The 24,600-nt window shown below is 38.8% G+C and overlaps 3 protein-coding genes across 3 annotated transcripts; 2 read left to right on the top strand and 1 right to left on the bottom strand.

The window, feature by feature from the left end:
- The first annotated feature begins 2,242 nt into the window (after positions 1-2,242).
- Positions 2,243-4,826, top strand: LOC112187297 (probable endo-1,3(4)-beta-glucanase ARB_01444). Its single transcript, XM_024326040.2, has one exon. It carries the CDS (start codon positions 2,423-2,425, stop codon positions 4,640-4,642), a length of 2,220 nt encoding a protein of 739 aa, XP_024181808.1. The 5' UTR covers positions 2,243-2,422; the 3' UTR covers positions 4,643-4,826.
- Positions 4,827-8,795: 3,969 nt separating this feature from the next.
- Positions 8,796-9,308, bottom strand: LOC112185112. Its single transcript, XM_024323321.1, has one exon. The coding sequence runs from the start codon at positions 9,306-9,308 to the stop codon at positions 8,796-8,798; it is 513 nt and encodes a 170-aa protein (XP_024179089.1).
- A 12,156-nt stretch (positions 9,309-21,464) lies between these two features.
- Positions 21,465-22,163, top strand: LOC112185111 (E3 ubiquitin-protein ligase AIP2). Its single transcript, XM_024323320.1, has one exon. The coding sequence runs from the start codon at positions 21,465-21,467 to the stop codon at positions 22,161-22,163; it is 699 nt and encodes a 232-aa protein (XP_024179088.1).
- The last annotated feature ends 2,437 nt before the right edge of the window (positions 22,164-24,600 follow it).

The raw sequence follows: 24,600 nt of genomic DNA, 5'->3' as shown, positions 1-24,600 counted from the left end.
GTTGCCGGTTGAGTTTGGTTGAATTTGTGAGATTATGTTGTGTGGCTATTCGATGTAGCTTACGTGTACAGAGTAGATGCTTATGTTTTGGTTTGAATTGGTTGAGTAGCGAATTGAGAAATCGATTGAATTGTTGAATGGATACTATGGGTACATGAGGTTTCTGTGAAAAAAATTCATGACTAGTGATGAATGAGTAAATTGTGTGGGTTACGAATGAATTGTGGCTATGGATAGTTAAGAAGTCCAAGCACATAAATTATGAATCGGTTGTGTATATGACTGTGAAAAGTTTGAAAGATGGTCAAGTTATGAACTTGGGTGCCCTTAGTAATTTGGGCACACCTTGTGTGAAATGGTAATAAGCAAAGAAAAGAAATTCATATATTGGGTGGCCTTAGAAAATCGGGTGCGCTCAATATATGTTTTGTCCATTTCGTAATTTCAAGTGAATGGTGGATAATTTAATTAATTATCGAACCTGTCGTGATTGGTGAAACCTTGGTCAACTCCTGGTCAAACCAGGAAAAGTTAGTCGAACAATTTATTAATCAACAAGATTCAGATATTTGTTTAATAAATTATTAACTATCGAAATGTCGGAGATTAGGACTCCAGTTACCCAAGGAACGGAAGGTTCGTGACTCTCGGAGTACGTGAGACAAAGCATCGGGATCCAGGTAGGGATTCAAGATTCTCATCGGTTAGTGATTTTCTTATATATTGTTGTTAAATGATGCATGTTAGTTGGTATGGTTTGGTTAAGTTAAAATGCAATGCATACTAACCAAACCTTGTGAGAAATGTGATGGCTTGAGAGTGAAGGGGGCACTGACTTCCCTAGGTTCGATCCCCTAAATCTCCGGAGGGTTAGCTACACCGGTCGTACAGTGAGCGATCGCAATGACGACCTGACTCCGTGTGTGTAGCTAGGTAGCTGACGATCTCGCTACGCTTACCTGATTGATAAATTATTTGAGGTAGGGTCGTGTAGTGGGTCTATGGGATAGGCCATCGGGTAGGATTCAGCGCGCGTGTTTATTTAAGTATCTTGCATCGATTTTTTAGTCAGAAAGCATTATTAAAAAGTTTGTCGTTGATTAAAATATTTGGTTTAAGCATGTTTTCATACTTAGGCCCTAAAGATTTATTATTTGATTTTAAATCTAGTCGAGGTAGAGTTCCTGTTGAGCAGCGATGACGAAAGCTCATCCTTACAACAGTGTGGATGCAGGTACTGTGCACTAGTGACGGGACAAAAGAGGACGGAGCTGGGTGTGCGGAATAAGTCCGGTAAACCATCGTTTGGACTTTGTTCTACATTCTTTTTCTCGAACTTCGTGTTCCAAAACTTGTTGATAGTTAGCTTGTGTCAATTTTAGTTCTCAAGTTCGTATCCTTCGTGTGAACATTCATTCAAGTTCTGGACGAATGAAATAATTTTTAGCAACTCAAGGATTTTCACATCAGAAATATTTGTAGCTTCCACTGTGTTTATACAAAAAGTTTTTCAAATAAAATGCCTAGTGGCTCTCTAGGAGGTAAGTCGAGCGTTCGGTTTATGTTTTAGAGACTCGCGGCACTGTAACAAACTTAAGTTGGTGAGGTGCAGCTTGGGTCTTTATAATGGAGATGCGACATCCCAGATATCTCAGATCGTATCCCATCGAAGCAGAATCGCCATGGAGAAATACCATTCCAGATCGGATCCCTAAGATCCCAACCAGACTGACTCAATCGGATCAGACCCCAACCGCTCCGCCACGTTCGCGTCACTACTTGGCCGCCTCCGAACACGAAATCCAATCTTCCGATCAAGCCAGTGAGGAACCAACCAAAACCTGCCTACCATCGTGATCTCCTCCTCCTGGGCCTCACAGACAACATCGCGTTTCACCAGACCTACCGGGGGCCAACAATGGCTCGTCCGACGACAGCGAAAGGGCTCGCCGCCGGACAGGGAGGAAACTCCCTTATTTCTCTTAGGCTCGTCAGACGCGTACCAAAGTAATGACGATATTAACTATTAAGTCACAAAATAAAGATGATTATTATTAGCAGAACGGAATAAACTCCTATCTTGCTTCAAAGAAACACACAAGCACAAACACTATTCTGTTATGGGAAGCAACCCCGCAAGTCATTCATACTTGCTTACCTTGGAAGCATGCTTGGAACCCACATGGTTATACCTTCCTTAACCCATTGAACATTCTCTTGGATAAATTGCAATCCTCAGTCACCTTGAAATTGGGTACCTGAGGATTGCGAGGCATGTTATTGGGGTCGTTTCCCACCATTTCTAACTAACACAACTAAACCTCCCACCATTTCCTCCAACTCTCCCTCTCCCAACTCCACCAACTCCTCTGCCTTCTGTCTCCTCTCCATCAATTTTGACTCGGTTTCACACAAATATGTAATGTTGAAAAAGATCAGGAGAAGAGTCAAAACCTTAATCAGCAAGAGTTTCAAGAAACCCAAATCCAAACCCTATAAACCTCCACCTCCACCTTCTCCAAACCCATCAACCCCATCTCCATCACCACCATCTGAACCAGAAATTGAAGTGCCCACAACCATGTCACCACCACATTCACATCACACACACAAGCAAACCCCTTTCCTCTTCCCCCAAACCCAATCCACAGTCCTCCCTGACCCTTCTCCTTTCTTCTCCCAAAACCTCCTCAAAACCCCGCTCCCCACAAACTCTTTCTTCCAAAACTTGACCCTTAAAAATGGAGATCAACCCGAATACTTCCACCCCTACCTCATCAAATCCGCCTCCTCCTCTCTTTCTCTCTGTTACCCATCTCGATTCTCCAACTCTGCTTTCTTGTACCAAGTCTTCAACGCTGACCTCACCATCTCAAACACCCAAAACCCACAAGAAAGACATGTAATTTCTTCTTTCAATGATCTCAGCATCACTCTGGAATTTCCCTCCTCCAATCTCAGATTCTTTCTCGTCCGGGGAAGCCCATTTCTCACCTGCTCTGTTTCGAACCGGACTTCCATTTCAATTTCAACGATCCACGCTATTCTATCATTCTCTTCAAATGAGTCTCGCACCAAATACACGATCAAGCTCAACAACAATCAGACATGGCTTGTATACACTTCTTCTTCAATTGATCTTACCAATACCAGCTTATCTTTGATCACTTCAACTGGGTTTTCCGGCATTGTGAGGATTGCAGTACTGCCGGAATCTGACCCACAATTCGAGTCGGTTCTTGATCGGTTCAGCTCTTGCTACCCTGTTTCCGGTGAGGCTGTGTTCACAAAGCCGTTTGCTTTGGAGTATAAATGGGAGAAGAAAGGGTGGGGAGACTTGCTTATGCTGGCTCATCCTCTACATTTAAAGCTTATTAATGGTGACGATTGTCATGTCACTGTTTTGGAGGCTTTCAAGTACAAAAGCATTGATGGTGATCTTGTTGGTGTTGTGGGGGATTCATGGGTGTTGAAGCCTGACCCTGTTTCGGTTACTTGGCATTCGACTAAAGGTATCAAACAAGACTCATATTCTGAGATAATATCTGCACTTATTAAAGATGTTGAGGCTTTAAGTTCTACACCAATTGCAACTACTTCTTCATATTTTTATGGGAAGTTGATTGCTAGAGCTGCGAGGTTGGCTTTGATTGCTGAGGAGGTGGGTTATCTTGATGTGATTCCAGCGATTAAGAAGTATTTGAGTGATACAATTGAGCCTTGGTTGGATGGGACTTTTGGTGGGAATGGTTTCTTGTATGATAGTAAATGGGGTGGCATTGTGACGAAACAAGGATCAGCGGATTCGGGAGCAGATTTCGGGTTTGGGATTTACAATGATCACCATTACCATTTAGGGTACTTTATTTATGCCATTTCAGTGCTTGCTAAGATTGATCCAGCGTGGGGGAGGAAGTATAGGGCTCAAGCTTATTCACTTGCCGCGGATTTTATGAACTTAGGCAGGAGGGCAAACTCGAATTATCCACGTTTGAGATGCTTTGATTTGTATAAGTTGCATTCATGGGCAGGAGGGCTGACTGAATTTGGAGATGGTAGGAATCAAGAGAGCACAAGTGAGGCTGTGAATGCTTACTACTCAGCTGCATTGTTGGGGCTAGCCTATGGAGACACCCATCTTGTGGCCACTGGATCAATGCTTGCGGCATTGGAAATTAAAGCTGCTCAAATGTGGTGGCATGTGAAAGAGGGAGATAACATTTATGAGCCGGATTTCACAAGGGAAAATAGGGTAGTTGGAGTGCTATGGGCAAATAAGAGGGACAGCGGACTGTGGTTTGCTCCTCCTGAGTGGAAAGAGTGCCGGCTTGGAATCCAATTGCTACCCATTTTACCCATCTCTGAGGTATTGTTTTCTGATGTTGCCTTTGTTAGGCAACTCGTGGAGTGGACAGAACCAGCTCTGAGTAGAGAGGGTGTTGGGGAAGGATGGAAAGGGTTTGTCTATACTTTGCAAGGGATTTACGACAAACAAGGCGCTTTGGAGAAAATTAGGAACTTGAACGGTTATGATGATGGGAACTCGCTCACTAATCTGTTATGGTGGATCCATAGCAGAGGCGAGGAAGGAGATGGTTGTGGAATTGGAGAGAACATATGTTGGTTTAAGCACTATCACTGAGTTTGGCAACTGCGTGTGTTATGATTTGGGTGGAGTTGAATAAGAAACGATATAGTAGTAGTATGTGATTGTGAATTATTCCTTGTTACTACGTTAGTATGTTGTTGATTTCTGATACAAGAATTATCTTGTTATTTGCTGCAATATATATTGATCCACTTTCATACGTTGTTCCAACTTTCAACTGAATTTTGAGCTTATTTTTTGTTCCATTAATGAACTCTGTATTTACTTGTCATTCATGAATCTGGTCAGTTTAAGATCATAGATGTAGAAAAATATACAAACACCGCCCTAACCAGTTCTTTCTCCATGAATTGCTTTCATGCTTTGTACAATTGCTTTCTATTCATTCACCTCCTAATTTGAGGTCCAGAATCATTGCTATCTTCAATACTTTCCTGTGGACCTCTCTGTCCGGTATAAGTCATCTTCTCAATCTCGGAATCCAATTTTCATTGTTCGCGGTTCCTGCCTGATAAAGATTATATTGTCTATTCATCCATCTCACATATTCAAGAATTGTTGGCAACTGTGACATGCATACCAGACGCCCTTCAATCCATGACATCCAATCTAATTAACAGTTTCAGAGACATACACGCAATCCCTTGGCTTTATTGGTTCCAAACATAAACCGTTTGATTCAAATATATCATATACTTCGTTTGCTAGACTTGAGATTATAATTTCTTAATATGTTATTATGTTTAGTCTATCGAACCACACTTGCACTACAGAGCTTTCTTTCATCATCTCAAAAAAAAAAAAAAAACAAAAAACAAAACAAAGCGAAAGCTGGCTAGCGGTGACTGATCATTCACTAAATGCATAAGAAGAATTTTCTCTATTCCAGAACAAAACAGATACATATATGCAAGGTAAAAGAATAAAGAGGGATATAGGCATATATCTAGAGATAACATGTATAAAATTTTCAATGACTGACTACAGAAAAAATTATAAAGGACTGCTGAAGAAGAAATCAGACTAGATCTCAGAAACTACAGTCGATCTCTTTCACAGCTAGAAAAGAAAAGAGAACTGCTCTATTGAGACTTGAGAATAGTTCATTCTAGCTGTTCTGGATGATTTGGAACTGGACTGAACATTTGTTGGTTTAAGAACTATCACTGAGTTTGGTACCTGATTGCATTGTAATTTGGGTGGAGTTGAATGAATAGGAACAATCCGAGGGTAGTACATGACTGAATTATTCTTTGTTGCTTGGTTAATAGATTGTCATTTCCTGATTAAATTACCGTGTGATTTACTGCCAGAATATATAATTACACTGTGAATCGTTCTGCAATATTGAATTTTGAGTTTATTGTTGGTTTCTCTAATGCACTGTGTATATACTTGTCATACATGAATCTCATCAGCTTTAGATGCAAGAAAACTATACAAATACCAGTACTAACCAAGCAAACAAGAAGTACAAACAGAGTTTACAACTTGAAATGAAACAGATATGGGAACCATATAACAAATATAGTTCCCAACATGACATTGACAATTGCTAGCTTCTTGGTAGTAAGAGAGAACAGTATATAAGGTTTGTGTGAATGTGAGAATTATGACAAGGAAGACCGCATTAGAAATTGACCAGATTGAAGATGGATTGTATAAATAATCCCGTTTAATGCTAATTAGGCATCTCTGCAGCCAACGCTCCTTGGAAAACAAGTGAACTTCCCTGGAGAGATCAGAGAAAGAGTCAGAAGCAAATGTAGTGTTATTGCAAACACCGGTGAAGAGACGAGCTATGTCCTCCTTGCTCAATCTGGTTTTTATGATTCCCTTCTGCATGAGAAAGTCTGCATCTTTGCCTGACTTAATAAGGTAATGCAGGACCCTGGCATATGAGGTAAAATCATATCCAATGCGCCCTTGTTCACACTGTTCAAGGGCAATGAGGTTTAGAAAAAGAGATTCATTTTTGTGAACAAAAATCTGAGGAATCTCCATCACTCCATCGCAGAAGGTATGTTGAGCAGATTGCAAGAACTATCTCTAGATTTAAATCTGACTCCAAGTTGTAGCAGGTCTGTCACACAGGGAAACAAGTAACGAGGAAGAGTAAGAATGGTTACTGTTTTTGGTCCAACTATAGCTGTTCTCATGTAGTCAAGTAAGTGCCTGATTTCATATGCTCCACCAGTACTCTCTAGATGGCCAATAGTGCAAACTCCATGATTTTGTGAGTGAGCTCAGATAGAGAAGTGTACTTTCCAACAGATTCATTACAAGTATTTTCCTTTATCAGTTGGAATAAACATTCAAGTACTAGCCGCCAAGGCAGCTGGTTTTTGAGTAGAAACAAGTCAGATATGAGAGGTGAACGTATCCATAGATTTTCAGTTACAGAATCAGTCACACACTCTCTACGTTCTGTCTTGAGCATGAATTCAACGATGAAGCAACCATCAACCACCATCACTTCTACAAACTGATCACTACTCAGATTACTTTCATCGTCATAGCAATCGCTACAAAGTTGTTCTACGGCTCTAATATTTTTGACCAAATGCTCCAAACTGGTTTCAGGAGTTGGTGTTCGATGAAGGAGGGAACGCAAGTACCATAGTTTAATTCCTTCCATCGGTTCCAAGTTCTTTTTGCCATGGTGATATGGTACTATTGAAACTAACTTTGGAACTACACAATCATTCTCTTTAGAACCTTGTAGTGTCTTGGGAATTCTGAATATGCAAGGTGGTGATGGTGGTTGTTGTAAAAACTTTCCTCGAATCGACCATGCTAAGAATTTGTCTTCATGATTTATATTTTCACTTGGAATTTGTTGGTTCAGATCATTTGCTGCAATGAACTCCCTTCCTCTTCTCTAATTTCATTCATGATCAAGCATGCACCAGTCTAAGTACCTCCAAATTAGTATAAATCTGCTATTTAACCAGAAGGAGAACTATAAAACTATGATCAATAAAGCTAAAAACAGTCAGTGGAGGGCTATCAGTTCATTTTGAATCGTATCCAAATTTATGGTGATTTTCCATGTGCACACTAATGATTCATGCATCGTATCTATAACTCTGTGTACTAATAACAAGTAATTGACAAAGGAAAAGACGAGAACTATATACAGTTTGACCAAAGTTTCAATGTTTGATTTCTAAAATCAGTGAACTAGGTTCTTAACTGTTTATGTATGTAATTTTCCGGACCAAAAAGAAAGACTGAAGTAGTAAAAACTGGTGGATTTCGTAGCAGAAACTTACAAGGATGATGAAGTCTTGATTCTTGAAGTCCTTGCCGGTTCTTGCTTGAATCTAAACCTTGGACCTCCTATAGTCTGATATCAAACACAAAAAGATGATAGACTGACTTTGACAAGTACTTTCATACAATACTACATTACTTCTATTAGATGAGATCTAGTATAATAGTTTTAAGGGCTAATCATATTTTGTCCCACTTAAGGGATAGGTTACACTTCATTTTCAGACAGTACGTCCTAATTTCATTCAAGATGACGAAATTTTATAAATTTTTATTTTTAACCTTTATTTGACTATACTGGTGGAATTGATCTACTGTACGTATCAAACATATCCAATATTATACAGACAAATAATCGAGTTTACAGATGGGATGGAGATAAATATAATTAGTCAGCATTTACATAGGATGCCCTAGTACACAGCATTTATACAACTTTGTAAGCCAGGATATTGATCAGAAAAAACAACACACATTTGCTAGCTTAGCAGAAGGACGGTTATGACTTGTAGTAAGAGAGAAGAGTGTATATGGTTTGTGCGATGCCGAGAATTACAATAATGATGACCGCATTAGAAAGGGACCAGACTGAAGATGGATTGTATAGATAATCCTGTTTGATACTTATAAGGCATCTCCTGAGCCAACGACGCTTACAATACAAATGCACATTCCTGGTGAGAATTACAACAGATTCAGAGGTCGGTGTTGCGTTATCATGAATGCTATTGAAGAGACAAGTTATGTCCTCCTTGCTCAAAGTGGTATGTATAATTCCTTTCTGCATGAGAAATTCTGCATCTTTGTTAGATTTAATAATATAATGCAAGACCCTGGCATAAGAGGTAAATGCATAACCTATGAGGCCTTGTTGGCATTCTTCGAGGGCAATGAGGTTGATAAAGAGAGATCAATTATTGCCAATACATATTTCCGGAATCTCCATCACTCCATTGTGGAAGGCTATGTTGAGTGTGTGGCAAGCAGACATGTCTCCACGTTTAAATATGACTCCAATTTGCCGGAGTTCTGTCACAGAGGGAACCAAATAACGACGTGAACTGAAGGTTAGCTTTTCTGGTCCAACTATACCAATTCTTATGTGGTCAAGTAAATGCCTGATTTCGGATGCTCCATCAATTGGCTTTAGAAAACGCATGGTGTGCAACTGACAAAATTTGAGAGTAAGCTCAGACAGAAACTTATGCTTTCCAACAGGTTCATCGTCAGCATTTTCTTTTACAAGATATTGGAATAAACAATCAAGAACTAACCAAGGCAACTGGTTTTCCCGTAGAAACAAATCTGATATAAGTGGGGTGCGCATCCATGAACTTTGGGACAGAGGATCATTCCGAAGAATCTTGCTGTATGTCCTTCCGAGCATGAACTCAATAACAAGGCAACCATCAACCACCATCATTTCTACAAACTGGTGACTACTCATGTCAATTTTTTCGTCATTGCAATCACGACAAGCTTGTTCTATAGCTCTAACTCTTTTGACCAAGTGCTTCAAAGTGGTGTCAGGAGTTGGTGTTCGATTGAGGAGGTGTTGAAACAAAAAAAAAAAAAGCAATAAAAAAAAATAAAGAAGCAACCAGAAAAAAAAAAAAAAAAAAAAAAAAGACGGAAAGTCTAGCAAAATACCAAATGATCGTTATCTCTATTTGGATTATATTTCTTTATATTAAATGCGTATTTTTTTCTGCTTTCTTTTATTGTAGTCTTTGTTTAACTAGCATTGTCACATGTCTCTACTTTTATATTTTGTCTTTAAAAACAGTAATGTTCGTTGTAGCAGCTGGAAAATGTCACAACAACCGCCTTTTAGGCCCAGTTTGGGATTGATTTTGGAGCTGCTTTTGGAGTTGATTCTGCTTTTGAGGTTTGGGTATGGTGTTTGGTAAATTGTCTAGAAGCTGCTTTTGGTCCAAATAGATTCTCACGGCAGCTAAAACTGAGAAGCAACCCTCACCATGCTTTTGGATTCTGCTTCTAAGTAAAACACGGAATGAATAGTGTTTTTTAAATGAAATTTATCAAATGACCAATTTTATCCTCATTCTTTTCTAACAATTACCTTTGAGCCAATAGGGTTACTTTTTAATCATCTCATTTCGGTCCCTAGCTTCCTTCCTCTGCCGTCAACGCATCCCAGCTCGAGAGATCGCACAAAATTCACGAGAGGCTCTGTGCTCCGACATCTTCAAAGGTTGAGAGATCGCTCTGTGCTCCGGCTCATTCTGTGCTCCAACATCTTCAAAGCTCGAGAGATCGCTCTGTGCTCCAACATCTCGACAGATCGCTCTGTGCTTCTACTCGGTCTGTGCTCCGACATCTTCAAAGCTCGATAGATCGCTCTGTGCTCCGACTCGCTCTGTGCTCCGACATCTTCAAAGCCGAAAGTGAAAGTGGTTAATTGATTTAGCGAATCAACCTCACTGTAAGTCGTCTCCTTTCTCCCCAAATTTATAGTATATTGATCGATGAGCTTCGATTCGCTGTGCTTCTTATTCTTTCTCTCCTCTAAAGTTCTTACTTTTCCCCATATGCGTCCCCTGCAGAACAAGTAGTAACAGATCGAAACAACTCTCTTCGGGCCTGTTTCCAGATTTGGTCAATTTGTGGTATTTTGGGTACTAGATTTCTTTGATTATGATGGCCAACCAAGACAGATAGATACCCCAAATCAGCAACGATCATAAATAACAGCACCAACACCATTTGATTTTTTTCAAATCAACTCACCCTGAACCTGTGCCCCTTTTTTTTCTTGTTGGATTTGATGATTTTCTGTGCAAGATAGGGTGGCATTGTTCATTCCTTTAATTCCTTGGCCTCAAAACTATTCAGACTGGAAATTTTCAATCTTGTAAATTCTCAATCTCATTGCATATCATGTGTTTAGGAGTAGAAGCCTTATACGGACAAAATTGCTGAGCTTAAAGCTGAGTACAAAAAGACCTTAGAGACTGAAGCTGATGATGCTGAAGATGGTGATGTAAGTCTCACTAATGTTCATTATCAAACCAGCTTTGAAGTATTATTCTGGTTGCAATTTTCTTATTTTTGTTTTGAATTTCTTTGATGTTTCAGAAAAGGAATGCCAGAGAAGAAAGTGGTGGAAGGATCAGATGGGGAGTAGTATATTTTCTCTTCTTAAGTTTAATGTGTTGTCTGCTTGAAAATGATTAAAATGCATGTTTGGGTGCTTGAATTTCTTAGGCTAGTACTGGCCTCCTACTTGAGTCAAGTAAGTCTATTGAAACCAGACATAAGCTACAATGATTGGTTTAGTAAATTGCAAATGAACAATTAAAGTCTCTAGCAAGAAAACTGGTATCTAGTATCTTTTTTAGGTAAAATTTGGTTTGTAATTGACAAGAGATGAGCTAAAGTTAAATTCACTCGAGAGACATTTGAAACAAGCATTCTCAATCCATTGGAGCACAACTCATAAACAGAATTCCAAGTGTCTATCTAGTATCTTGTTTTGGTTGATCTAATATCTTGTTTCGGTTGATTTGCTGAAATGTCAAGTGTCCGTATGTGCTGTGGTTGATTACATTATAGGTGGTAAAATTAGAGCTATGTAGCGCCTAAGATCATAAGATCATAGGCACGTTCAGGTAATTGATTTTACTAGGAAAGACCAAAGGATTATTATATGCTTTTTTTTTTTTTTAATAGTGTCACTTATACTTATTGTGTCAAAATTTAACAACTTGATCTTGCAAATATTATTGCAGTACAAGGAAACCATTAAGGTCATTAGAATCCTCCTGAAACCATTTTTTACAAGGGAAACATTATTAAGATCTTGCAAATATTATTTCAGTTTTTTACAAGGAAAAAATTCCTTGCAAAAGGCCATTTTTCTTGTAGTGTATGTTCAATAATGTTATTTATAATTGTTGGTAAGGCTTATGAGTTTTCAATCTTCTTTCTTTCTTTCTTTCTTTTATGTTATAGCTAATTGTTCATTCAATTTTATTTGCAGGAGAAAACAAATGGGATATGAAGTATTGGCAAGACATATTTTCATTTATGTTAAAGGAAAAGCACATTATGTGCCTTCGTCAAAGAAACAGACGAAGAGAGAATCAAGCAATTACAAATCACAGCTCAATCAGCATTTAGTATCATAAATGTAATTGATATTTCCGTTGTAATCTTATCCCTATATAAAGGGGTTATGAATGAAATGAGTAGACCAATTCCAATTATCATTTTACTTTAACACGTTATCAGCACGCTCAGAGCAAATAGCCAATCGAAAAAAATCCTAATTTTCTAGTTTTCTTTCTATCGAAAAGAAACCAAAACCCTAGAACCTTTTTCCTGCCGCCACCAACTAAAAAAAAAAAAAACCCTCTAGGCCGGCCCTGCCAAGACTGGCCTCACCTCTGCCTCTCCGGCCAAGCACCCGGCCAAGCACCACAGTGCCCACCCCAACCCACCTGCACGCCGCATCCCCCAGCAGTCCAACGCCGGTAATAACAGCATCCCCGTGCGGCCGTGCCCACCTCACAGATCCCAGCCTGCACGCCCAGGCCACTCGATCCCAGCCCACCGACCCTCCCTGCCTGCAATACCCGAGCTTACACGATCTCACCCCGCCTTGCCAACCTCGCCGCCTGCCACACCTGCAGATCACAGTAGCAGCAGCCCAGCCGCGTCAGGCCTCGCATCCCCGCAGCCCAGCTACGCCCGGCCCCGCCCAAACTTCCACGCCTGCAAACCAACCATCTGCTGCATACCCGAAGAAGAAGACGCAGAAACTGAGAAAAGCAAAAGAAAAAAACCCTGAAGAAGAAGAAGATGTGATCAGGCGAAAGAAAAAAGAAAAAAGAAAAAAAAGGTGATCGGGCCAAAGTAAAGACCCGGCCCAAATTGACAGAAAAAAAAAAAAAAAAAAAAAAAGAGTCAACTCGGGCTGAAGTAAGGACCCAGCCCAGAAAGGAAAAATCACTATTCAAAAAAAAGAGGCCCAAAGAACAGAAGGCCCAAAACAGAAAAAAAAAAAAAAAAAAAAAAAAAAAAAGCAGGCCCTGCAGGCCCAGAAACGAAAAAAAAAGAACAAAGAGAAGGCCCAAGAAAAGACCAGGCCCAGAAAAAAAAAGGGATCAAAGTCCACTGCTGAAAAGGGAGAGGAAGCGGCCCAGTTTTTTTCTCCAGCACAGAAACATCGCTACGCACGCCTGCATCAACACACGCGTGCGCTAGGATTGTTTTATTTTCTCGAAATCAAGTATGTTTTTATTTTATTTTATGATTTTAAAACATGTGAATTTTATTTTATTTTGTTATTAAGCATGTTTAATTAGATAATTTTGATTGTTTTAAGCATGCCTTATTATTTATGTTTTATATCATTATATTTAAGCATGATTTATAATTATGTTTAAGCATGCTTTATATTTTATTGCTTATGTTTTTATTATGCAATTGTGAGCATGTTTTGTGAATTTTATTTACTCTTATATAATTATTCCTAAGCATGTCTTTATATTATGCTATTGTTTATATTTTATTTTTCGCATGATATATTATTGCTATTATTACATGTAGCATATATTTTGTTGTATATTTGTGCAATTTGAGCATGTCATGTAGTTTATTTTTATATATGCTATGTCTTATTTATTATTAAATGTGTTATAGTTATTTTTGTAATACGACATATAAAATTCCATTTTGCCATGATAATGAAAATTCATGCGCATTATACACACACTTACTGTGATAAAGTATTTTCACATAGCATCGAAAAATGTGACCATTACGAATCTTGGTCTTGAAATCTAATTCATATATTTGGAAAATAATTTACGTGGATGTCTTTATGACTGCGTAATTTATATCTTCTCTCTTGTTTTATGTAGATGACTGATCCAACTCGACTTGAGTTTGACATCTTGGACTCAGAAGGACTTGAGTACCATCGTTGGGTTTCCGATATGGAAACTGGCTTTGTGGCAAAAGACTACACTACCACCATTATTGATCCCAAAGATGATGAACTATTTAATAAGGTGAAAACAGATGCCTTAATTTTTCTGAGGCGACATATTGATCCTAGCCTACGCTGGGAGTACCTTCAGTTGAAGACACCCAAAGCACTGTGGGATGCCCTTAAAGGACGTTTTGGGAACATTCACGATACTTTGCTCCCAGGACTGGTTGTTCAGTGGAATGGAATCCGCTTGCTTGACTATAAAAAGGTCAATGACTTCAACAAGGACATGTTGCGCTTAAAGGCACGTCTCAATTTCTGTGGAAGGGAAATCACAGAAGATGATATGATCTACAACACTCTTACCACCTTTCCTAATTCAGCTTTTATACTAGCGAACCAGTATCAGTTCGATTATGACAACAAAAGAATCACAACCTTCAATAAGTTGATAAGCCTACTGCAAGTGGCTGAGAGACAAAATAAGATTCTCTTGAATAACAATGCCAGACCCACTGGGACAAAGAAAATTCCCGAGGCTAATTATGGAAAAATGAAAGGTGCAAATAACTCCAATGCAAGGGGGTTTAGACGTGCTGATCCCTACCCACGTGGCAACAATGCACCACGTGGAAAGGGACATGGGGATCATGGAAACAAGATGCCAAAGGAAAGAGTTGACAATGAACCATGCTATAGGTGTGAATTCATTGGGCATTGGTACAAGAACTGCCAAGCAAACAACAGAGTAGCAGCCAATTACAAGAGGTATAGAGAGTCTAAAGAACAAGTGGCTCACTATATGGAAGAAGGAGGTCATAACCTAGACGTCAACCTTACAGTTGCAGACTCCAATGGCAAAGAGGAACTTGCTAAGTCAATGGATGCTCTCAATCTTGAATGATCTGCTTTATTCATTTTATTTTCCAAAGACAGTTGTGAAGGCATAATGCCTCATTTTTAATTAGACTATTGTTTGGTCTTAAAGTTTATTTTCAATCATGGATTGATGAATAAGATTTCTGAACAAGACCTTAATTTGATTATCGTTGGCTTATTAATAAATTTTGAATTTTATTCTGAAGCACTAAATTTATTCAAATTTATTTACTACACATATTTACATGGTTCGACCTAGCACTATAAAGATGTAAAGCAATACATCTAGAGAAAAATTATTAGAATGAAAAGAATACCATTCTACGCAAATAGAAATACTCTAGAGAATATGAGTTATATTTTCTAAATACCTCCCATTTCTTTGTAGGAATGAATGGAGGAGAACTTGAGTGCTAAGATGATAGTGGGACTACCCACACAATATTAAGAAATAGGCAATTATTCATTGAACTAATAGCCTATAATTCCTCTGTGACTACGATGATTGGATTATCAAAACTAATAAAATGGCGAGGAACTGCCAAATTTTTGCTGCCTCATGGCGCAACATTTCAAGTCACAGACGCTCTATATGCACCAAGAGCTAATCGAACCTTGTTAAGTTTCAAAGGTATTTGTGCCAATGGTTATCAGGTAACAACACACCGTGAGAATGGAACTGAATATCTTGTCATTAACTCTAATGAATGTGGAAGGAAACGCATTTTAGAGAAACTTATGAGTAAATCTAGTGGACTGTACCTCACTACGATTTGGATAATTGAATCCTATATTGTCACCAACAATGAAATGTGGGACCCTGACTCATACAGGCTTTTGCATGACCGCCTATGGCACCGAGGTCATGACATGATCATCCGTATTTTTAAAAGAACTCACACGGACATCCCTTCTTTCGAGTGAAAAATGGGAGAAAAATCCGCCACACTGAAAGGTGTCGATTCTAGGATTGCTCAAATGCAGTCATTGCTTTCTGAAGTACCAGAAGCACTACCTCCCTCCCATTATGCCTCATTGCCTATTTCAAAGGCACATCACTTGTTTTGCAAAGCCTGCTCTTTAGCAAAAACAGGATCGAGACCTTCCTATGCTAAAGATACAAAACAAAACATTCCATTCTTACAAAGGATACAAAGAGATGTCTGTGGACCTATCCATCCAGAATGCGGACCATTCAAGTATTTTATGGTTCTGGTGGATGCTTCGACAATCTGGTCACATGTCGTTTTATTGTCCACAAGAAATGCTGCAATACTCCTAGCACAGATTATATGTTTAAGGGCTTACCACCCCGATCACCCTATCAAGTCTATAAGGCTTGATAATTGTGGAGAGTTTACATGAAAATCATTTGATGATTATTGCATATCTATTTGGATCGATGTAGAGAATCATGTACCCCATGTGCATACACAAAATGGTCTCGCAGAAGCCACCATCAAAAGGCTACAGATGGTGACTAGGGCATTGGTTATGCGCACCAACCTGCCTATATCTGCATGGGGTTATGCAATATTGCACACAGCTTTATTTATTCGTTTAAGACCCACAGCTAGCCAACCATTTTCTGCGTACCAGTTGGTAACTGGATATGAGCCTGACACTTCACACTTACGCATATTTGGTTGAGCAGTATATGTGCCTATTGCGCCCCCACAGCGCACCAAAATGGGTCCTCAGAGACGATTAAGTATTTATGTTGGATACGAATCGCCAACAATTATCCACTATTTGGAACCCTTGACAGGCGATCTCTCCACCGCTAGATTTGCGGATTGTCACTTTGATGAGACAGTCTTCCCGTCGTTAGGGGGAGATAGGAAAAAGGATTTTCCAAGGGAACGACAGGAATTGTCGTGGTTTGTCCCCACTCTGTCTCATCTTGATCCCCGCACTTCATAAAGTGAAAGTGAAGTGAAAAGAATAATCGATCTTCAGAACGTAGCAGATTCGATGCCTGATGCGTTTACTGATATCGTAAAAGTAACGAGATCACATATACCAACTGCAAATGTGCCTGCAAGGTTAGAAGTCCCCAACAAGGGGCACGGTGCAGCAGATAAAGGCACTGCAACCGCACTTAGTGGAGGTGTGGTTGAGGCCGTGGCTCCCCAAGGAAGAGGGGGAGGTCACTTGGTTCGATTGACACTCACCCAAGGAAGAAGAGGGTGAGTAAGGCACAAACCAATCATCAATGTATAGAATCCCTCTCATGAGATTGTCTCTGATTATAGTTATGTCCATGAATCAATACTGGAGGACGCTCCGATGTTTGAAATGATTCCAGAGAACAAAGAAATCTCAAAGGATTACGAGAGTACGTATGAGTTGATAGAAAGATCTTCCATACACATTGATGATATATACTGTTGCTCAAGGAATCATAGAGCACGATGATATCGAACCACGCTCTGTTGCAAAATGTCAACAAAGAGCAGATTTGCCTAAATGGAATGAAACAATCCAGGTAGAATTAGATTATCTGACAAAGAGACAGGTATTTGGTGAGGTAGTGCTAACCCCACCAAGTGTAAAGCCTGTAGGACATAAATGAGACTCTGTCAGAAAGCGTAATGAGAAGAATGAAGTCCTGAGGTACAAGGCTCGCCTTGTGGCGCAAGGTTTCTCACAACACCCTGGAATTGACCACGAGGAGACATACTCTCCCGTAATGGACGTTATAACGTTCCGCTACTTAGTTAGCTTAGTAATTTCTTAAGGACTGGAAATGCAGCTCATGGATGTGGTTACTGCATATCTCTATGGGGATCTAGATTCAGAGATATATATATGAAAAGTGCCTAATGGCCTTATATTACCCAAGTCAAGTGACTCTAAACCACAGAGTGCGTTTGCAATTAAGTCGAAACGCTCACTTTACGGATTGAAACAATCCAGACGGATGTGGTATACCCGTCTAAGTGACTACTTGATTGGGAAGGGATATAAGAACGATGAATTATGCCCCTGCATATTCATAAAGAAAACAAGTTCCGGATTTGCAAATTGTAGTAGTATATGTCATAACTGGTACTCTTGATGAAATAAGAGAAACCGCGAGCTACTTGAAATCCGAATTTGAGATGAAGGATCTTGGGAAAACTCGATTCTATCTAGGTCTTGAACTAGAACACCGAGTTTATGGAATATTAATCCACCAGTCTGCATATGTCCAAAAGTCAGGCGATATAACATGGACAAAGCACATCCTGCTAGCACTCCCATGATCGGTCGAAGTTTGGATGCAAGGAAAGATCCATTTCGTCCAAAGGAAGATGACGAACAAGTGTTGGGAGCTGAAATTCCCTATCTAAGTGCAATAGGCGCATTATTGTACTTAGTCCAATTTACTCGACCAGACATTGCATTCTTAGTGAACTTGTTAGCTAGATTTAGCTCAGCGCCAACGCAGCGTCACTGGAATGGTATCAAGAACATTTTCGATACCTAAAAGGAACCATTGACTTGGGACTGTTCTTTCCCTATAGTGAGACAAGAGGGACCGCAGATGGAACTGCAATCCCTAAAGGAAATGTTGATGGAGAAAACGCCACTCACTACAGTAAAACGACAAATGACGTTTTGGTCGGTTTTGCTGATGCTAGATACGTATCTGACCCACATATCGTTCCCAAATTGGTTATGTATTTACCAATGGGAACACAGCGATATCTTGGAGATCAACCAAGCAAACCTTTGTGGCTACCTCCTCGAACCACTCAGAGATCATTGTTCTACATGAGGCGGTTCTTGAGTGTGTATGGTTAAGAACTATCATTGCACATATCCGAGGGACTAGTGGTTTGAGTTCTACCACTGAAGAGCCTACTTGCATTTACGAACACAATGCAGCTTACATCGAACAGATGAAGCTAGGTTATATTAAGGGTGATAACACAAAACACATATCGCCAAAGTTGTCCTACAATCAGCAACAACAGACTCTCCTCAAGATTCAAATGAATCAAGTAAGGTCTGAGGAGAATGTGGCAGATTTGTTCACCAAATCATTGCCTAAGGACACATTTGAGAAACATGTAAAAAGTATAGGAATGCGAAGACTTTCCAAGCTCCCTAGATTAATGTAAGTATCAGGGGGAGGTGTAGACGTCAGGGAGAGTCTAACACACACATGTCATTCTCAAATGTAGAAGGTGCGTTGTGCTCTTTTCCTTCGACCAAGTTTTATTTTTGTCCCACAGGGTTTTTATTGTTACTTGGCAAGGTTTTTAGTGAGGCAACAACTCATGCACCGTTTCGTCTTTGACTTGGCACAAGGGGGAGTGTTAAAGGAAAAGCACATTATGTGCCTTCGTCAAATAAACAGACGAAGAGAGAATCAAGCAATTACAAATCACAGCTCAATCAGCATTTAGTATCATAAATGTAATTGATATTTCCGTTGTAATCTTATCCCTATATAAAAGGGTTATGAATGAAATGAGTAGACCAATTCCAATTGTCATTTTACTTTAACAATTTATGTATTGTTTAGTTTTGTGAACTATTTAGACGTGAACTTTTGTTTCACTTTATGTATTCATTTTATGAATATCAATACTTTATGTATTCATTTTATATTGACATTTTATCAATATTAATAATAATTGTTTGCTTACCATATATACTATCAATGAACTGATGTCTGTGCATATGTAAACAAATCACTTTTAGACTCAAAACTGATGTAAAAGAATGACAAACAAACCATTTGAGAAAACAAAACTGATGTTACAGAAAGAGAGACATCGGTTCTGCCTAAAATGCATATGTCAATTATGGATAAAGAAATCAAAAACTTGGCAAAAATGATGTCATAATAAGAAACCAAATCAGTTTTTTTATTTGATATGGTTACATAATCAAAAAACAAAATTGTGTATTTTAGTAGCATATTTTAGCATATATACCCATTTTGGTAATTATACCAAGCCAAAGCACTTTTACCTAGCAACTTACCAAACACCTAGAAATTACTTTTCGTTCTCACAGCACTTTTAGAAACAGTTTACCAAACACCTCAGCTGCATCTTCTCACAGCAAGTTCAGAAGTGCTTCCTCTCACAGCAAGTTCGGAAGTGCTTCCTCTCACAGCACAGCAATCCCAAACTAAGCCTTAGGCATTTGGTGTTGTAGTCCAGTAGCTAGCTACTTTAGGAACTGGGGTTGGCAACCATGGTGTTGACGTATTCCCGATAACGTCCTCGTTTGATGAATTTTTCTTTTTTCAGTATCACCCAGTCAGTTATATCAAACTACCACAAATAAATAGGCTTGGGCTCGGGTCGGGCCGGGCCCGAAATTTGATAAAACTGAGACCGAGCCCGAAATAATCGCTTCGGGTCAGTTTAGGCTTTTTTAAAACTGGAACCCGACAGAAACCAATTCCAAACGGATCGGTTCGGTTTTCGGGCTTTTCGGGCCCAAAATTCAGATAGTCTTGAGCTTGCTGTTTTCCCAGTTTTTCAAAAACTCATCTGTACTTCTGGCAAGACTGCCAGACTCATTTTGGCACCTGGAAATCTGGGATGCATATCGACTTCACAAACTCATTAACATAACTAATCATACAACATTACAACCTATTCAAATTTCAAACATTGAAATTTTCAAATGTTCAATTAAACTTAAATTTTACAACACAAACTCACAAAGTTCACAAACACAAAGTCACAACTCACAATTACATCGAAACCATGTGGAATTGAAGATCTGAGAGCTCTCTCTAAGATCGTCGGGCGATGGCGAATTTCTGGATCTTTGCGTCCAGTGGTTCACTGGCGAGGCAGATTTCAGAGAGAGAGAGAGAGAGAGAGAGAGAGAGAGAGAGAGAGAGAGAGAGAGAGAGAGAGAGAGAGAAGAGGGTCAGAGGGAGGCTGAGATCGGGTTAGTCTCGACTCGATGACTTAGGTGGGTTAAATGAGACACAATTTTGTTTGAGTCGATCTTTCGGTCTTTGAATTGTTGAAGCCCGACACCGAACCGATTACATACATTCGGGTTGGTCTTTGCACCGAACCAATAATTTCCATATTAAAACCGAACCGATTCGATCTTTTTTGCTCGATCCGGTTCGGTCCTTCTGGTCCAGACGCCTAGACCTACAAATAAATAATGGCATGGCAATAGTGGCCTTCGAGTATTATCGACTCAAAATTCACCTTTTTTCAGTGTTTTAATTACTATCCAAAACCACCTGCGCGCATCCACATGTAGTAAATTGTAATCAATTTACTAGTAGATCTGAATAATGAAGGAAAGAAATCTATATAGGAGAAGAGGGAAAAGATTGAATGATTTCAATCCAAAATTTATCTCTGATCAAGCCTTAATATACACCACTAAACGGTTAGGGAATGCACACAGGTAACACAATTTGGAGATAAGATGGATGCCAGCTGCAAAAAGAAAAAGAAAAATGAGGTAACTGAAAGTTTTTATAGAGAAAATTACAGTTATTTTTTTCAAATTTTTTTTTCTTTTCCTTTCTTCCAACGTAAAAATAACTAGAAAGACTTGAACAGCAAGTAAATTAATTAGGATTCCCAACGTCGGTGGGATATGGAAATCCCACTCCAATTTGGACAGTCATTTCTCTCTCTATATAAATGCCCCCCATTTCTTACCATTTTCATAGAAGTGGCTTTGTGAAAGAAAGCATAACTTCCGGAAGATCCTTCATTTTCTTTCCTTGTATTCTTGTTCAAACTAATTAAGAACATGGCCATGGCCATGGCCAGTGACTACTGGGAAGTGGTGGGCGACACTTTCTGCGACATACTTGTCGCCTTCATGGAACCAGAAAACGAGTTTCTATGCAGCAGCACCAAGTTCTTGATGGAATTTGAGGCGGTGATCAGACGTGTCACCTCCGACGAGGCGGACCGGCTCCTAGACTACGACGTCATCCCCCGCACGATCTGGAAGACCACCTCAATCGAACTTGACGACTCTAACTCATCATCCATGGATAGAGCTCTATCTGAAACACTTCGGCAGCTGCAAGTCCCACTGGAGGAGCGTAGCTCCATGGTGGAGAAAGTATTGTTCAAAGCCTTCGAGGCGGCACAGAAACCTAGTCCTTACACCGGTGGGAAGAGACTGCGTATGCGGGTGAACATCGATATGTATGTGATTGATGACGATGTTGATGAGGACGCAAATGATGGTGGTGGTGGCATTATTGGTGATTATTATGAGCCTAGGTTTATGCCGGCCAGTAAATTGTCGATTGAGAAACTGGAGAGGACGAGTGTCCAAGTGCCATCAACAGTGTGTTCGGTTTGTATGGAGGAGATTAGGGTTGGTTTCGAAGCAACTAAAATGCCTTGTTCACATCTTTACCATGAGTGCTGCATTGTAGAGTGGCTGCAGAAAAGTGGGGTTTGCCCTTTGTGTAAGTTCCGCATGCCCAATTAGGGAACAATGGTGCGTAACCAATGTTGATATTGGAGTTTAGGATTTCCGATCCACTGCTTATTCTTTAACTAGGAGTTAGCAAAATACCAAATGATTGTTTTTGTAATTGGATGTATATATCTTTGTTATTTGTTGTGATTATTATCATTCTTCCAATCTAAATGTGTATTCTGTTCTTCTTTCTTTTATTGTGGTCTTTCTTTAACTAGCATTCTCACTTATCTCTACTTTATCAGTTTTTAACAACAGTAATGTTCTTATATATGTTGTAGCTGAAAATGTGACAACCACCGCCTTAGTTTTAAGTACAAGAATTAGGGCTTTCTTGTGGAAAAAGAATTCGCCCAACCATAGATATGGGCTGAGATACAAAAAAAAAGAAGAAGAATTAAGTAAGCTGAACATGTACATGGTCTCTTAGAGTTTTCTGATTTTTCTTGTTTAAATTGGTTTCTCATATAGAGAATTAGAGCATCTCTAATAATAAAAATTATTTTTTGTTAAATTTAGCTAAAGTTGTGCAATATAGCTATTGGTTTAACAATATTGCTCAAGCAATAGTAGCTATTTGTAAATAATATATTATATTTTATCGAATCGTAAACTGACATGTGGATAAAAGAAGAGAGAGAAATATAACTTTTGCTTTAACTATGAATGACTCTCTAGCTAAATATAGCTAGTCATTTTAACAAAAGCTAAATTTAATTTAGTTATAGTTGTTAGGGGAACATGGTACAAACCGGCTAAACTAGCCAAAACCGACCGATAAATATGGTTTGGTTAAGGTTTTTTAATTTAAAAAATTGAAAATTGGTTCAATACCGAACCAAACCATTTATGAACTGGGTTGGTTTAGTTTCTCTTGTACTTAAACCGCGGAACCCGAACCGACCGGTATGTTTGAAACATAAGAGAATTTTTTTAAATATATATACACATAATAAATATATATTGATTTGTTCGGTTTGTTCTAAGTAAGTTTTAAATCTCCAGTTATAACTTTATTCTCAAATGATATACTATAATATTGAATTCAAGGCTCAAAGGCCTAAAACCTTAGTATATAATTGCTACAATTTTTTTGATCCTTTCATATCACATCTCTGATCTCTCAATCTCTCATTCTTTGACCTTTAATACTATCATATTAAGCTAGTATTGATGGCTAAGTCGTTAAATAAGTGAATCACTTTGAATCTAATTTAGGTTTTAGTTTTGGACTATATGGTTTGAATTTTAATTATTTAATTTTAAATTTAGATAATTTAACACAATTTCAATTCTTGAGATTGATTTTTTTTCATAAATAGCATGTTAATATTATATAGGTGAAAACCGCCTAAACGACCAAACCAAACCATCTTTAATTGGGTCAGATTGAGTTTTTTTTTTTTTTTTTTTTGACCGGTTTTCCAAAATGCCTAAACCGCTCACTTTGGCATAGAGATGGTTTGTAGTCAAAAGCGATCCAACCCAATCCATGTGCACCCTAATAGTTGTTGGAGTTGAATTTTACTTAAAAAATAATTATATATAACTAAAAATTAAATTTAACTAATTTGTTGGAGCCAACGCTCGGACACACTTTGCTCTGCAGAGTCACAAGGTAATTGAGAAAGGATTTCAACCAATAATTGGTCAAGGAGATTTTCAATAATGAACTTCGATGTCTCCACCCTAACAAAGATCAATTTGATGGAGGTCCTGCAGGGGATGCACGGCTGTTTTTTTTCTTTTTCATAGCAATATTATATAAAATTCGCAAAGTCGCAATAGTTTAGGGTTCGCTAGTTGGCCTCACATGTCCATAATTAACAGATTTGGACTGGATTTGGGATAACCACACTCCTAGATAATAGCACTTGAGAATCAAGAATATAAATTACATCATTCACATCATGAATCAATTCTTAAAAAGCCCCTCAGAATCAAGAACACCATTGATTTATAAAACATAATAGTGTGATAAGAATATCTCATAATGCTATAATGATGCTAGCTCGGTACATTTGCACAAAAAGTTATTCTGAAAGAACCGTTGGGCTTTGATTGCAATATTTACTCGTACAATAGACAAAAGCTACATTGAGAATGCCTCATTCTATATTTCTACTCATCCATCACCTCATCCAATATCTTTAGGTTTTGTAAATTTTAGTATTGACATGTTTTTTGGGCACTCACAAGTCACAACCATCAACTTTCTTTCTTGGCTCATTCTCGTTTTTCTTAGTAAAGGGAGAAGGGAGGAAAAATGAGAGATCAATTGTAATCTGTCAATGCCGATTTGACTGCTATAATTTTTGTGCATTTACGCATGGGGATCCCTTACACATGATGCAATATTTACTCACACTACAAGCCAAAGCTACACTGACAATGCCCCATTCTATATCATCATTAGCTCAACCAACATGGAGAGCCTTTGAGTAGA

The sequence above is a fragment of the Rosa chinensis genome, chromosome 2 (genome assembly GCF_002994745.2).
Source record: "Rosa chinensis cultivar Old Blush chromosome 2, RchiOBHm-V2, whole genome shotgun sequence".
In the NCBI taxonomy this organism is placed as follows: domain Eukaryota; kingdom Viridiplantae; phylum Streptophyta; class Magnoliopsida; order Rosales; family Rosaceae; genus Rosa; species Rosa chinensis.
Note: the sequence above shows the minus strand (reverse complement) of the source record. Positions and strands in the feature narration are given on the sequence as shown.

What these genes read in the sequence shown, in the direction of transcription:
- LOC112187297 (XM_024326040.2), top strand. Translation starts at nt 2,423, where the DNA reads ATGTTGAAAAAGATCAGGAGAAGAGTCAAAACCTTAATCAGCAAGAGT.
- LOC112185112 (XM_024323321.1), bottom strand. Translation starts at nt 9,308, where the DNA reads ATGATGGTGGTTGATGGTTGCCTTGTTATTGAGTTCATGCTCGGAAGG.
- LOC112185111 (XM_024323320.1), top strand. Translation starts at nt 21,465, where the DNA reads ATGGCCATGGCCATGGCCAGTGACTACTGGGAAGTGGTGGGCGACACT.